The 13,448-nt window shown below is 34.4% G+C and overlaps 2 protein-coding genes across 3 annotated transcripts in view; both read left to right on the top strand.

Moving 5' to 3' along the window:
* Window positions 1–3,399, top strand: part of grm2a (glutamate receptor, metabotropic 2a) — a 54,851-nt gene extending 51,452 nt beyond the window's left edge. The window contains exons 5-6 of one of the 2 annotated variants that reach the window (XM_073852026.1): window positions 518–695; window positions 2,976–3,399. In XM_073852026.1, coding sequence (XP_073708127.1) covers window positions 518–695; window positions 2,976–3,049 — 252 coding nt within the window. In that variant the 3' untranslated portion in view covers window positions 3,050–3,399. Of the gene's footprint in view, window positions 1–517; window positions 696–2,562; window positions 2,913–2,975 lie in introns of those variants that run through there. The other variant, XM_073852027.1, reaches the window with a different exon arrangement.
* Window positions 3,400–6,319: 2,920 nt separating this feature from the next.
* Window positions 6,320–12,525, top strand: parp3 (poly (ADP-ribose) polymerase family, member 3). The gene is made up of 11 exons (XM_073851947.1): window positions 6,320–6,427; window positions 7,116–7,307; window positions 8,056–8,181; window positions 8,297–8,476; window positions 8,575–8,719; window positions 9,044–9,264; window positions 9,476–9,631; window positions 10,609–10,689; window positions 10,936–11,113; window positions 11,201–11,344; window positions 11,455–12,525. The coding sequence occupies exons 2-11, from the start codon at window positions 7,128–7,130 to the stop codon at window positions 11,631–11,633; spliced, it is 1,590 nt and encodes a 529-aa protein (XP_073708048.1). The 5' UTR covers window positions 6,320–6,427; window positions 7,116–7,127; the 3' UTR covers window positions 11,634–12,525.
* The last annotated feature ends 923 nt before the right edge of the window (window positions 12,526–13,448 follow it).

Below are 13,448 nucleotides of genomic sequence, written 5' to 3'. Positions count from 1 at the left end.
AGTAGCTAGCTGTTTATACTCAAAACAAAAAAGGAAACTTCTGTATAATGAATATCCTCCTGTTGCCTGACTCAAAGAGGATAGCATGCCAAGGCCATGAGTTTGAAACCCAGGGCATGCACATACATGATAAAAATGTATAGCTTCGATCTGGGTAAAAGCATCTGGCAAATTAAAAGTAACGATAAAAGCAAACATCTCAGCCAAAACAGTGAAAATCTTAGATTCACCCCCTCTCTCATCAACATGTTATTTTGCAGATGCATGTCTCTAATATCTGTATTAGTATGCATGAGATTGCTCATACGCAGCACACACACCTGTTTTGCTCATGGATTCATCCTCTTAAGAGACATCTTCAGCCGCATAGGTTTTGGCAACTGTGGAATTGAGTTTGGTGGAAAAATAAATCCATGGCCATGTTAACATCCCTGATGAATATGAATCAGCCAGTCAGGTGGTAATGCTGTGTAAATGTAAAGGTGGTGTAATCACTGTTATGTGTCTACTATTTCAGGTACAGACCACTACCATGTGCATCTCTGTGAGTCTGAGTGGTTCAGTGGTGCTGGGCTGCCTCTTCGCTCCCAAGATCCACATCATCCTCTTCCAGCCGCAGAAGAACGTCACCACGCTCAGAGTGGCCACCACTCGATTCAGTGTGACCACTGGCCCTGGCTCCAGCTTCTCTCAAGGTACAGTATTGTTTATGATCTCCATCATCAATATAGCAGAATCATCAATATAATCTACAGCAGCTGTTTAAATCAAAACTATTGATTAACTGCTGTCACCCATATTCAAAAATACGATTTGCCAATGTCAGAACTGCCATCAGAAATGAAAGATATTGATCAAAATATTCAGTACTGTATGATGGTGGAGTAATATCGGAAAATAAATATAAAATATAATTGATTCTGTGAGTGCCGGTAGTTGGCTTGATTGCATTGCATTGATACTACTGTAGCATACTGTATGTGAATCTCACAAAAATGGTTCAATAGCATATTTCACCTCATTTTTTGCATGATGATACAGACAATTACTCGTATTAACATAATGCAAAAATACTCATTCTCAATTATGTACTGTGAAAATAATAAATATATATTTTTGTATTGTAAAATGCTTAATATACATCATGGGAGTATTTGTGGTACAGCCTTTAATTAATGCTGCATTAAAAAATATGTGACCCTGGGCCACAAAAACAGTCATAAGGGTCAATTTCGTTAAATTGAGATATACATCATGATTGATGTATGGTTTGTTAGGATAGGACAATATTTGGCCGAGACACAACTATTTGAAAATATGGAATCTGAGGGTGAAAAAAAACAAAACTAAATACTGAGAAAATCTCCTTTAAAGTTGTCCAAATAAAGTTCTTAGCATTGCATATTACTAATCAAAAATTAAGTTTTGATATATTCATGGTGGGAAATTTACCAAATATCTTCATGGAACATGATCTTTACTGAATATCCTAATGATTCTTGGCATAAAAGAAAAATCGATAATTTTGACCCATACAATGTATTTTGGCTATTGCTTCAAATATACCTGTGCTACTTAAGACTGGTTTTGTGGTCCAGGGTCACATATACTAGTAAAAATTGTAAAGAGAACTTAGAACTTAGAATAATGGAAATGACAAAAAATGAAATCATAAAAAATAAATAAAATAGGACACATTACAGTAAAAAAAGAAACAAAACGTTGAGGGAAAAAGTGTTAATTAGGGTTGATTATGTTTACAAAAAACATCAAACTGCAAAATTAAAAAGTATGGGATCCAGAAGATGACATGCAGGACAAAAATATTCCTGAACTAAGAATTTGTTTCCTCATTTTAGTTTAATAGAGGCCATTAATTAAGAACTGATTTGTTGTACTAATTCATTCTGTCGTTTTAGTAAATCGTGGCCACTTGAACCAATTCGTTCACTCATTTTAATTAAATCAAAACAGAATAAATTAATACAAAGTTGACATGATTTACTAAAACAAAAGAACACATTTGTAAGTCGTTGGAACAAATTCCTAATTAATGGCCACAATTTAAGTAAAACTAGAAAACAAATAAATGAAAACAGGAAAGGAATACATCATCAACTACATATATACAGTTGAGGTCAAAAGTTTGCATACACCTTGTAGAATCTCCAAAATGTTTATTATTTTACTGAAATAAGACGGATCATACAAAATGCATGTTATTTTTTTATTTAGTACTGACCTGAGTAAGATATTTCACATAAAAGACATCTACATACTGTATAGTCCACAAGAGAAAATAATAGCTGAATTCAAAAATGACCCTGTTCAAAAGTTTACATACACTTGATTCTTAATACTGTGTTGTTACCTGAATGATCCACAGCTGTTTTTTGATTAGTGATAGTTGTTCATGAGTCCCTTATTTGTCCTGAACAGTTAAACTGCCCGCTGTTCTTCAGAAAAAAACTCTTCAGGTTTCACAATTTTTTTGTTTTGTTTTTGTTTTTCAGCATTTTTGTGTATTTGAACCCTTTCCAACAATGACTGTATGATTTTCAGATCCATCTTTTCACACTGAGGACAACTGAGGGACTCAAACACTCAACACACAAGGTTCAAACACTCACTGATGCTCCAGAAAGAAACATGATGCATTAAGAGCTGAGGGTGAAAACTTTTGAACAGAATGAAGATGTGTAGCCCACATTTTTCTTATAAGATACTTTCGTATAAGATACTTGCATGTTTCCCAGAAGACAAAAAAAGTTACATTTACCCTGATCTTCAAATTCAATAAGTATTCACCCCCTGGCTCTTATTTTTTCTTGTGGACTATGTAAAGGCCTTTTTGTGAAACATCTTATAATAATCTTGCTTTAAAAAAAAAATCATGCTTTAATGAAATTCACCAAAACATTTAAAAAATTGGCAATTGGCAATAGTAATCTTTGTTATTAATAATGTCTTTACAGCCTCGGCCTCCAATATCGTGCCTACAGTATGTAATGGCAGAGAAGTAGTGGACTCAACAACATCCTCACTCTAAGAAACAGGACTCCTGTTTGTTTGCCAAATGTGGTATACAGATGAATCTTATCTTCACTAGTCATGAAATCAAGTGTTTGCTAATGTTGAGGAGGCCATTCGGAATAAAGAATGCCTGTTATGTTGTTCTCAACGTGCTGTGAGTACAATATCCCATTTCGTTTCTCTCTCTCTTTCTCTCTCTGACTAGTTAGGTAATATCAGTGGGATGCCAGTTTAAACTCTGTATACCTGTTCTTTTTATGGAAACCATAATGAAGTATTGTTTGAGATATGGAGTTACAATATAGTAAATCTGTTTAAAGTATTATATAAAAGATGTTTTAATGTAGATTTATGGTGATTCTGGTTTGTGCTTTCTTGTAATTTATGTAAATAAAATGTGTTTTATATGAATACAAGCTCTCCTGGTTGATTTAACTTCATACTCCCTTGTGGTATTATATTATATTATATTATATTATATTATATTATATTATATTATATTATATTATATTATATTATATTATATTATATTATATTATATTATATTATATTATATTATATTATTTCAATTCCCATCAGTGTACATGTTTGTCATGGCACAGAGTAAAAACTTGTACAGTGTCCCCACCTAGAGGATATAGTTGCTCAGTACATCAAAATGAGTGAGGTCAACTTTAATAATGTATGTAAAATAATGCCCCAAATGTCCTTTTAATAATATAGGTGATATGCAAATGCCTAATGCAATCAATTATGCCCCCAATTTCATTGTTTGATAAAGTCATTTAAGTAGCTACCATGTTAGAAGATAAATAAACCATTAAGAAACATAATATTGCAATTGATGCTATTACTGCACTACATATTTGATGCACAGACAGTAGTCTACAGAAGAATCATATCTCATAGACAAAATATCATAATCCTTCCTACAATATTCACACATAAAGCTTGTCACGGTCTGACCCATGTTACAGAAAGGGTAAATGATATACACTGTGTTGCACACTCAATCATTGGTGACGAAATGACAAACAGGAAATTGTCCTGTCAACCTGATACATTTATTTTTTTGTGAAGGTTATATCTGAGGTCATTTTCTGCCTCATTTATAATAGTTAGGCCTGCTATTGAACTGTCCATATAGTCCCACTGGAGGATTGTTCATTTTATACTATTCCTTTTAAACAATATTTTTAACTGCTTCATTTCAAGTACTGAATCAGAAAGATGGATGTCACTGAATGAATTGTAGTGCCATATAGGGCCTATTAAAGTTTTGAAGCCACTTGTACTACACTAAATAGTGCCATAATAAAAGTAAACATTTAAAAAAATAAGATTTTTTAAAATAAATATTATTGTTTTTGAAAGATGTCCCTACTAATATTGGGGAGAGTGGGGTGATTTGTGCCAGGGGGGAAGTAGTTGGTAAAGTCTAGAAGGGATACAGCTATGGCTACTGGGCATGCGCACATCAGTCTAACGTTATTTTTGTCACACTGTACAACAATAATACTTTTTTTGTATTATAGTAAGGGCTAAGTTTAGGGTTGGGGTAGGTGTAGACGTTAATAAAACACAATCTAATAGGTAGAACAATTAATTTCATTGTTAGTTTCCGGTCTGAGCTGTATACCCTCTAGCCACAACCGAAGTAGTTCCACCCCTTGTTTCTAGAAAACCATAGAAGAAATTGATCATGTGACCACATACTTTTGAAGAGCCATCCAATTTACCCATTCCCCAAAGAAGAGAGACACATCGCATGAGAGCTAAGCACATTTTAGCTAAAAAAAACAGTGTTTTGCCTTTCAAAGTAAAATTTATATGATCAAGGGTTTTTTGATTGTTGCGTCTGAACAATTATATACAAGTTTGAAAATATTTCACACATGTTTTGGTGCTTTAGCTGGCTACACAGTGAGTCTATACAGTTAGCATAATGTTAGCTCTAAACTGCGGGATCATGCTAGTCTTTCAAAATTGTCAGGCTGGGGTGATTTGTGCCAAAGGGGCAGGGTTGTGCCAGTGGGATGTTAAGTAATAGTCCGGATCTTGACCAGGGCTACCCAACCCTGTTCCTGGAGATCTACCTGCAGACTTTAGTTCCAGTCCTGCTCCAACACAGCTGTCTGTGATTATCATGTGCTACCTAAGGGATTAATTAGCTGGTTCAGGGGTGTTTGATTAGGGTAGGAGCTGAACTTTGTAGGATGGTAGATCTCCAGGAACAGGGTTGGGCATCCCTGATCTAGACCTACATACCCACAGGGGATAATCTGTGTGAGGAGATGAGCGTGCCTCATCAGTGTTTGATTTACCTGCCGTTTGTCAGTTTTTTTAAGTGGCCTAAATCACAATGGGATATTCAGAAATGTTCAGAAAAAAGTCACTTTTTTCTTATATGTTACATAATTGACAGACAGCGTTTTGTTGACAGTGTTCTAATGATTCAGAAATATCATATATTGTGTATACACAATTTTCTACTTTTTCGGAAAACACAAAAAAATCAAATACATTTGATTTTTTTGTGTTTTCCGAAAAAGTAGAAAATGTGACATGCCAGTAGTTTAATAGGGTAACTATATCTAAATAAAGCTTAAATGAGTAATTTTGTATTGAATTTGTCTTGATTTTATATAGCATTACAGTTCATGACATTAAAATGTTCTTTTTTACTTAAATAATCCCTGGCACAATTCATCCCGATGTATTCTCCCCAAAGGCACAATTTACCCCGTACCGGGGGCAAGTTGTGCCACGAGACCACTTTTTTCTGTATCAGTTTATTTCAGATCTAAAGTTATTGTTCCCAGGGATGCACCCCATCCTGAAATATATGTACATGCTTAAATTGGAGGGGTTACTGTCATGGCTTCACTATAAAGTCACTTTAAGTAAAAACTGGCACAAAACTCACCCCACTCTCCCCTACAGTTGTCAACATTTTAAGTGGACTAAAAAAGTTAATCAAAGTTGTCCTAAGACAAGAACGGGTATTGTTTCGGTTGTTTTGGACAACTTTGATGAAAGGTTTTGATCCACTTTCAATGTTGATTACGTTGGCATGCATGCTATCTTTGAGAAATGTAATCGATTGATCATGAATCGCAACGATTTGAACGGCAAGTTCGATAAATACTACTTTCATTTAAAGAAAAAAGACAGAAAGTTATAGCATATTCATTTATGTTATCACAGTACTGCTTTAACTATGGTAGCTTGACGTAAAATAAGGTTTCTGTGGTAAATTTTTGCTTCCTGAACAGCTGAGTGAGGAGGGGGTGACGTTGACGTAATCTCTGTCAGAAACACGGAAGTCAGGCTGCAGACAGTCCGAAAGTGAGAGTGAATCTGCAAACTTTGACAGCACGGTTACTACTAGCAGGTCAGTATTATTTCATATGACTAATAATAAAATCGCTAGTCATTTTAATAGGTCATATTGCTCTGTGGACGGTATGTTGCTACAGGTACTGTATCTACTAAGTTACATGCAGGTGTGCATAAAGAACACTCATCAGTTTAGCTAACGTTACAAGCTTTGCATTAACCACATAGCAACTGACTCGCCGCGATTATGAACAGATGTTATTTCACATATTTAACATTTTATGCTTATTCGTGAAAATATTTGTCAGTAAGTAAATGTTTTCAGTGTTGCTTAGACAAACCCCCGTGATTTCAATAAACGCATTTTCAATGCAGCCAAGCTCTGATAGGCTGCCAGAAAGATCTACGTAACTTACAGTCAAATCCAGCATGTCCGCACATGTCTCAGCAGTACTGTGTTAATTTATTGTTAGCAATCTTAAGTTGATATCATACCATTTTATCAAACAATATAGTTGTTGTTGATTATAAACAGGAATAAAGAAAGAAATATTTGGATTCATTATAGAAGTTGCACAGCAAAACAAAAATCTTCTCAAAGGTGACATGTTTAGTTGTGGTATTGCAATGAAAACCTATTTAAGATTTGTGAAAGAAATGTTTTTTAAACATGTTAAGATATATATGATCGAGACATGACGCTAAACATACCAAATATAAACTTTATGATTAATTATAAACAGAGAGGAAAGAGAATGGCACCTAAGAGAAGGGCAACATCAAGCACCAAAGCTGGAGGGAAGAAGGTAAAGGAGGAGCCTCAAGCCCCTCCTAAGGACAAGTTCACCTCTGCCAAAGAGGCTCTGAAAGCAACAGGGCCACCGGTGAAAGGCACGAGGAACCCAGACAGCCTTTGTCATCTATCAAATGCTGAGGTGAGACTGTATGGCAAGCCATTTTAGCCTAAAATATACTAAGCGTTAGTCGTCTTATTTGCATTTTTACTAGTAACAATTCAATTAGAGATCTCTCTAATTAAATTCTTACTAGCAACAATTATAATTAGAGAGCTCTCTAATTCAATTCTTACCAGTAACAATTCCAATTACAGAGCTCTATAAATTAATTTTTACTAGTCGTATGTCTCCGTTGACTTCCACTCATTTTTACAATTACAGAGCTCTGCAATTAAACATCTTTAATGTTGTTTTTTACTAGTAAAAATTGAATTGTAGAGCTCTGTAATTGCATTTTTACTAGTAATAATTAAATTAGAGAGCTCTCTAATCGGAATTGTTGCTAGTAAGTATTCAGTTGTAGAACTCTCTAATTGTAATTCTTACCAGTAATAATTCACTTATAGAGCTCTGTAATTAAAATGAATGGAAGTCAATGGAGACATATGACTAGTAAAAATAATTTGTAGAGCTCTTAACAACAATTGGAATTGTTACTAGTAAGAACCGCATTAGAGAGCTCTGTAATTGGAATTGTTACTAGTAAAAATTGTATTATAGAGCTCTCTAATTGAATTGTTACTAGTAAAAATGCAATTACGACTAATAACGCTTGCCATAAGACTGAACTTGTAATTAAAAAGTAAATTAGCTGTGCAAATCCAAAAAGCCAACTCAAATTACTACTTGCCCTGAATCACAGAAAAGTTTTGATCTGAACATACAGGTTCACGAAGATTACGACTGTATGCTAAACCAAACCAACATTGGAAACAACAACAACAAGTTCTACGTAATCCAAGTCTTAGTGTTCGGAGGAAAGTACTATTGCTGGACGAGATGGGGCAGAGTGGTAAGTTAGTTTCTTTCTTTTGTCAGTTAATTAAATCGTAGCATGATGTGCGAAAATGCTCTTCTAGCATCTAATGGATGGATGACTCATTTTTGCTGTCTTTTTCTGTTTTCAGGGAGAGTCAGGCCAAAACAATTTAGCTGGTCCATCTACCGCTGATGCAGCCATTAAGAATTTTGAAAAGAAGTTCAAAGACAAGACCAAGAATAATTGGAGCGATCGAGAAAATTTTGTCTCGCATTCTGGGAAGTACACGCTAATAGAGGTAGATGGGGACCAGGATGCAGAAGTGAAGGTATTCTTTTATTACATCCTTGATTGAACCTTGGAGTCCTTGAAGTTTGCAAATGAATAACACATTTCACTATTTCTAACATTTTGTGTTTCATGCAGGTTGATACAGTAGACGGTGGAGATGTGAAGGTGAAAAGCGAACAGCATGTTCTGCCTTGTACATTGGATGATGCCACTCAGAGACTCATGCGATTCATCTTCGACAACGACATGTTCAAAGAAGCCATGACCAGCATGAACCTGGGTTAGTTTATCCTGATGTAGCTTTGAATCATTGAATGGACTATAAGTCCCAGTTCATCTGTTCATTTCAAAAGCCATGTTGATAGCTGAGAAAAATAAGTTATATCTTTTAAAACTCTATGAAGATCGCTCAGGGATTCATTTCCCATTTCATATGTATCTCTGAAGGCCACAGGGGAGTTTTGGCAGTGTGATTGTGAACTGAAGATGGAACTTTTTGCTGCCTTTTTGAGTCCTATCTACTGCTTCTCTGAGCCCTATCTGTAACATTAAATAAGATCCGTTTTTGTGGAGAAGTTTCATGTGTCGCATATTTCTCTGTCAGATATTAAGAAGATGCCCTTGGGGAAACTCAGCAAGCCGCAGATAGCCAAAGGCTTTGAGGCTTTGGAGGAGATTGAAGCTGCAATAAAGGAGGGGGAACGGAACAAGTTGGAAGAACTCACCAGCAAATTCTTCACCATAATTCCTCATAACTTCGGCCGCAACAGACCCCCTGTCATCTCTGATGATTCTGTCCTTCAGGGCAAGAAAGAGATGCTTTTGGTGAGATTCACTACAGTTACTGTGTACCCAATTTTATGAAATAGTGGCTAGTTGTCAGACTTTCTACTGTACTTTTCAGAGAGGGTTATTTGTTAGTCAAATCATACACAGGCCAAAAAAGTCTTGGCTACAGTAAAACACATTGATCTTGTGTTTTAGATGAATGACCAATGTTAAGTCCAACATTTTCTGTTATGCTTTTATCTTGTAGGTTCTTGCAGACATTGAGATTGCCCAGAGTCTCAAAGCTGAATCCGAGAAAGCCAAAGAAGAGATGAAGGATGTGGTGCCTCATCCGGTTGACCAAAATTACCAGTCTCTCAAATGCAATCTAAGCTTGATGGATAAGAAGTCAAAGGAATTTAAGGTTTCCATACACAGAAATCTATATAGTCTGAGTCTGCACAGGAAATCTGGGATTCAAAATATAATTATATATATATATATATATATGTGTGTGTGTGTGTATATATGATTAAATTAAATTAAATTAATATCAAATAAAAACTATGCAGTGTATATTATTAGCATAATACTGAAAAGTTTTAAGAAGTTTTAAAAGATTTTTTGGCAGTTTATTTGCAGACTTAAATGAAAAATCACATATTCTTACTGAAGACATAAATATATTAATATGTGTGTTATATTTGTGCATAATTATTATGCAAGTTGATATTCTTGTCATATTTTTGCCAAGTAGATTTTATCTATTCTAAACTACATCCATCTTAATAACTACTATTAATGATTTTAATATCTTTTAAAGAAGTGTCTTCTGCTCACGAAGCCTGCGTTTGATCCAAAATACAGCATTATTCCAGTCTTCATGATCCTTTAGAAATGATTCTAATATGCTGATTTGCTGTTCAAGAAACATTATTATTATTATCATCAATATTTAAAACAGTTGAGTACAATTTTTTTTCAATGATAGAATGAATACTTTTATTTAGCAAGGATGCTTTATCAAAAGGACGTCAACAAAAGTGATGACATTTATTGTTACAAAAGATTTCTATTTCAGATAAATGCTGTTTTTTTTTAAACTTTCTACCCATCAAAGAAACTTGAAAAAAAAAATCGACTCGATATTATTATTTCAACATAATAATAATAATAAAGCAGCAAACCAGAATATTAGAATGATTTCAGAAGGATATATATATATATATATATATATATATATATATATATATATATATATATTTAACCTCTAAATTATTGAAATCTTTAAGTTTAGGATTTACATTTACTATGGACATTAACTAAGCATTATAAAAGTAATTGATCTTGAGTTGTGGTTTGAAATGCAGTGCAGCAATCTCTTAATTTCTCTCTCTTAAGATTATTGAGAAGTACTTGAAGGCCACTGGAGAAAAAAGACTCACTTTGGTGGACGTCTGGGAAGTTGACAGAGACGCAGAGGTGAATGGTATTGCATAAATCAAGTTTAAAGCTTATGCATAGTAAGCGTTATTAAAGTAAACATTAAACCTGTAACTGTTCAAATGCATAGTAATATTTTTCTATTTGAACTCCTTTTAGATGCCCATTAGATTCCTAATTTCATTTCACACCAGCAGTCACAGTGGGTGTTCTGAATTCTGTTATTCTTCTCCTAATTAAATCCTTTGTGTGTGCGTGCATGCATGTGCACATTTGCTTGTGTAGGCTGAGCGCTTCAGTGAAAATGATGCATTGGAGAACCGGAAGCTGCTTTGGCATGGAACAAACGTGGCAGTGGTCGCAGCCATTCTGAAGAGCGGCCTTCGCATTATGCCCCATTCTGGTGGACGTGTGGGCAGGGGAATCTATTTTGCCTCTGAAAATGTCAAATCTGCTGGCTATGGTGAGGAACGGGACCTTGTTTGCATCAGTATAGACTAGCTATAATAGGCACTTTTCATCTCTAAAATTGTGTTTTTTGTGTTTTCAGTGCATCCATCCAACAACACCGGCATCATGTTTCTAAATGAAGTTGCTTTGGGAAAAGAGTACACCATCACACAGGATGATTGCAGTCTAAGGAAGGCTCCCGCTGGCTATGACAGCGTAGTTGCACGCGGAACCCTAGAGCCAGGTTCTTTCCACATACAATCAAAAATCATTCCTTATTACACATGTCAAATTCTGTTTAGACATTAGCTTCTTGACAGTGTCTTAAGTCTCTAAGTTTTTTCTTTTCTTCAGATCCCTCAAAAGATGTCTTCATTGAGTTTGATGGTAAGAAGGTGGCGGTTCCTCAAGGAAAAGCCATAAAACAAAAGCAGTATGAAAGAAGTTCCTTCTACAACAGTGAGTACCTCATCTATAAGGAAAGCCAGTGTCGTATTCGATACCTCCTGGAATTGAAGTTCAATTGGAATTGAAGTTGGAACTGTATACAGTTACAGTTATACATATGCAGCCACTTACGAATGCAACTTATGCTACAAGGTTTTACTCTCACTTATAAAGAGTTGAATGTTCAATTATAATCATTATTTTATAATTGTTATTTTGTTAAACTGATTTTTGTGTGGCAGTGATACAGTTCAGCGATGTTAATTTGATGATACCTCTATTTATTGAGTTGGAAAGTCTAATAATTATTTAATCACTGCACAACTTGGTTAATATTGCTTTACAGTATGCTCATTTTTTCTAATATTCAAGTGAGGTTTGAATGTTTTCCTATTATTTCTCTTCTGTAACTGACTTATTACAAACATAACTGCAGGTTTCTGTACTGTGTTTAGCTTTAAAATTTTGAAAAACTGTTAAAAAGTTAAAAAAGGCCAAAAAAGGGATAAAAATATTTTAATTTAAAGCTTGCTTGATTTTTCCTCCAAATTAAATACCCTTATTTTACATACAAAAAGAGCATTTAATATAATATTTTTGAAGTATGCTTGAAGCCAAATTGTCTAAATTAATTTCTTTGGAAGGATATTTCTAATAATTCTACGTTTTTTGTGACCTATATTCAAGTTAAAGCTAAACTAATTCATGCAACTATGTGCATGCAAGCTGCTCAAACATTGCTGACAAGCATAGATTATGAAGGATGTATAATGCTATTTATAGACATTTTTGTTCAGTCGGATGTTTACTTTATCAAACATTTGTTTAAAGCTGTTTATACAATTATATTGCACTTCAAAGGCAAAAGATATATGGCCATTGTTATATTCTTTCCTCTGATATGTTATGTTGAGCTGTGAAGAAAAGTTATATTTTAAATGTTAATCTGAACATAATAAATAATTATATACATAATTATACACTTGCACTGTCGTGTTCTCCTTATGACCAGTAGATGTCACTTTTTTTAAACTACAAACCTTTTTTATAGATGTATGAGAGCCACAGGGCTGTGTTTGTACAATCAGTAAAATGGTTTACAATGGGTTTTTTTTTTAGGTTTTTGTTATAGGAAAGAATCATTTACTAGACTTTATGTGGATTTATAATCACTCTGTACATTGTTCTGATGTGGACAGCAGTACAATAGCAGTCTGAGCCTATGTTCTTTAATCACATTCACCTCACATTCTCACTTCTACAGTATTATACTGCATAATAGACATGCCTGCATATTTAATAACCATTAAATCTAAATGCACTTTTTAGCACTTTGACACATTTTGAAATTTCAATTTTTATTAAGCATACATGAACCAGCTTTTGTATAAACTGTTATAGAATTCAGAAAACTATTTTTGTTTACATTATGTTTACTTTATATTGTATAAGTATATACATTTACTTACTTACAACCTACTTGGTTTTTACATTTAATGTGTTTTTGGGAAAATTTGTCTCCCCAACATACTTAAAAACAAGCAGCCACATAGAAATCACGTCTTCTCTTTAAAAGAAACTTACTTTTATGTATACAGGGTTTCCGCAGGTCCTTAAAAAGTCTTAAATTTAGTAGTATCAAGGGCATAAAAAGTCTTAAATGGTACAAGACAGTGTTGCCAAGTCTGCGGTTTTCCCGGGGAATTTGGCTACTTTTACACTGTTGCCACGGGTTGTTTTTCATGTCCGCTGGTTGAAGCAACTCCAGTGATGTAATATTTATCCCCTGGAATGCGAATTTTTTCCAAAACATGATAGGGCTAGTTTGAGAGTTTTGTGTAGCAATTAGGCGGGCTTTGTTGTGAAAACCTGGCAACCCTGGGAAAGTCTTAATCATGATT

This window comes from Garra rufa, chromosome 12, assembly GCF_049309525.1.
Source record: "Garra rufa chromosome 12, GarRuf1.0, whole genome shotgun sequence".
In the NCBI taxonomy this organism is placed as follows: domain Eukaryota; kingdom Metazoa; phylum Chordata; class Actinopteri; order Cypriniformes; family Cyprinidae; genus Garra; species Garra rufa.
Note: the sequence above shows the minus strand (reverse complement) of the source record. Positions and strands in the feature narration are given on the sequence as shown.

Bases quoted from the DNA above. Each gene is read 5' to 3' on its own strand.
- parp3 (XM_073851947.1), top strand. From the start codon at position 7,128: ATGGCACCTAAGAGAAGGGCAACATCAAGCACCAAAGCTGGAGGGAAG. The intron at 10,690-10,935 runs GTGAATGGTATT...TTGCTTGTGTAG, and splicing joins AAGTTGACAGAGACGCAGAG to GCTGAGCGCTTCAGTGAAAA. The intron at 11,114-11,200 runs GTGAGGAACGGG...TTGTGTTTTCAG, and splicing joins TGTCAAATCTGCTGGCTATG to TGCATCCATCCAACAACACC.